Consider the following 1,468-nt stretch of genomic DNA (forward strand, 5'->3'; position numbering starts at 1 on the left):
GGAATTTGGAGACTACCGCTGCATCGCTTGCGACGCATGCTACTGCTTCTACCCACTTGGAAAGTAGTCGACGGCTAACAGAATATATTTGTGACCATTCGATGGTGGAAATGGTCCCATGAATTCAAAACCCCAGACGTCGAACAATTCCAATTCTAAAATGATGTTCATGGGCATTACATGTTCCCATGAAATATTGCCTGTGCGTTGGCACTGGTCACACTTCATCGCATAGTTTCTTGCATCCTTGAATAGTGTTGGCCAATAATACCCACTTTGTAATACTTTCACTGTTGTGCATTGGCCTCCAAAGTGCCCTCCATATGGCGAGTCATGACATCGTGATAATATGCGTTAGTGAGCAGCATCCGGTACACACAGGCGCAGAATCTGGTTTGACCCCCTCTTATAAAGATTTGGCTCATCCCAATAATATGATCTGCATTCATGTCTGAGCTACCTCTTTTGGTGGTCGGTATAATCTTCGAGAAATTGCTCACAAACTAGATAATTTACCACGTCTGTGTGCCATGGCAATTCTTCAATCTGAAATAGCTTTATTTTTCTCTTCTGCGCCAGCATTGCTCCCATCGCATAACCACTTGCATCACACATTAATTCAATGGGCAGTGTTCTGTCTGGTGCAATCAACACAGGTTCTGTCGTTAATGCATTCTTCAAAATCATGAATGTGTTGAGGCATTGGTCATCGAAGTCAAACTTTCTATCTGCCTCAATTAACGCCCTCAGTGGTTGTGCAATCTTTGAAAAGTCTTTGAAAAAACGTCTATAAAATCCAGCATGTCCCAAGAAGCTCCTGATAGCCTTTACATTCGTTGGAGGTGGGAGCTTTTCAATCGCTTCAAGTTTTGCCTTGTCCAGCTCCAACCCGTCCCTGGAGACCTTGTGCCCAAGCACAATGCCTTTCTTCACTATGAAATAGCATTTCTCCAAATTAAGCACGAGAATCGTCTCCTCGCATCTTTTCAGTATCTTCTCCAATTTGTTAAGATAGACTTCGTATGTTTGCCCATACACAGAGAAGTCATCCATGAATACTTCTACAGAGTCTTCGAGATATTCCGAAAAGATGGCCATCATACACATTTGGAAAGTGCTCGGCGCATTGCAGAGGCCGAACGGCATGCGTCGAAATGCAAATGTTCCATACGAGCAGGTGAATGTGGTTTTTTCTTGATCTTCAGAAGCGATCATGATCTAGTTACAACCGGCATACCCATTCAAGAAGCAGTAGAAGTCATTTCTAGTTAGGTGATCCAAAATTTGGTCAATAAAAGGTAAAAGGAAATGATCCTTCTTTGTTGCCGCATTTAATTTGTGGTAGTCTATGCAAATCCGCCATCCGGTGACGGTCCTTTGCGGTATTAGTTCATTATTTACGGTGGGGACTACCGTCATTCCTCCTTTCATCGACACGCATTTCATGGGGCTAACCCACATGCTGCCT

At 43.5% G+C, this 1,468-nt stretch overlaps 1 protein-coding gene across 1 annotated transcript; it reads right to left on the minus strand.

The window, feature by feature from the left end:
- Positions 1–456: 456 nt before the first annotated feature.
- LOC120081102 (uncharacterized mitochondrial protein AtMg00860-like) lies at positions 457–1,053 on the minus strand. Its single transcript, XM_039035777.1, has one exon. The coding sequence runs from the start codon at positions 1,051–1,053 to the stop codon at positions 457–459; it is 597 nt and encodes a 198-aa protein (XP_038891705.1).
- Between the last annotated feature and the right edge of the window lie 415 nt (positions 1,054–1,468).

This window comes from Benincasa hispida, chromosome 7, assembly GCF_009727055.1.
Source record: "Benincasa hispida cultivar B227 chromosome 7, ASM972705v1, whole genome shotgun sequence".
In the NCBI taxonomy this organism is placed as follows: Eukaryota; Viridiplantae; Streptophyta; class Magnoliopsida; order Cucurbitales; family Cucurbitaceae; genus Benincasa; species Benincasa hispida.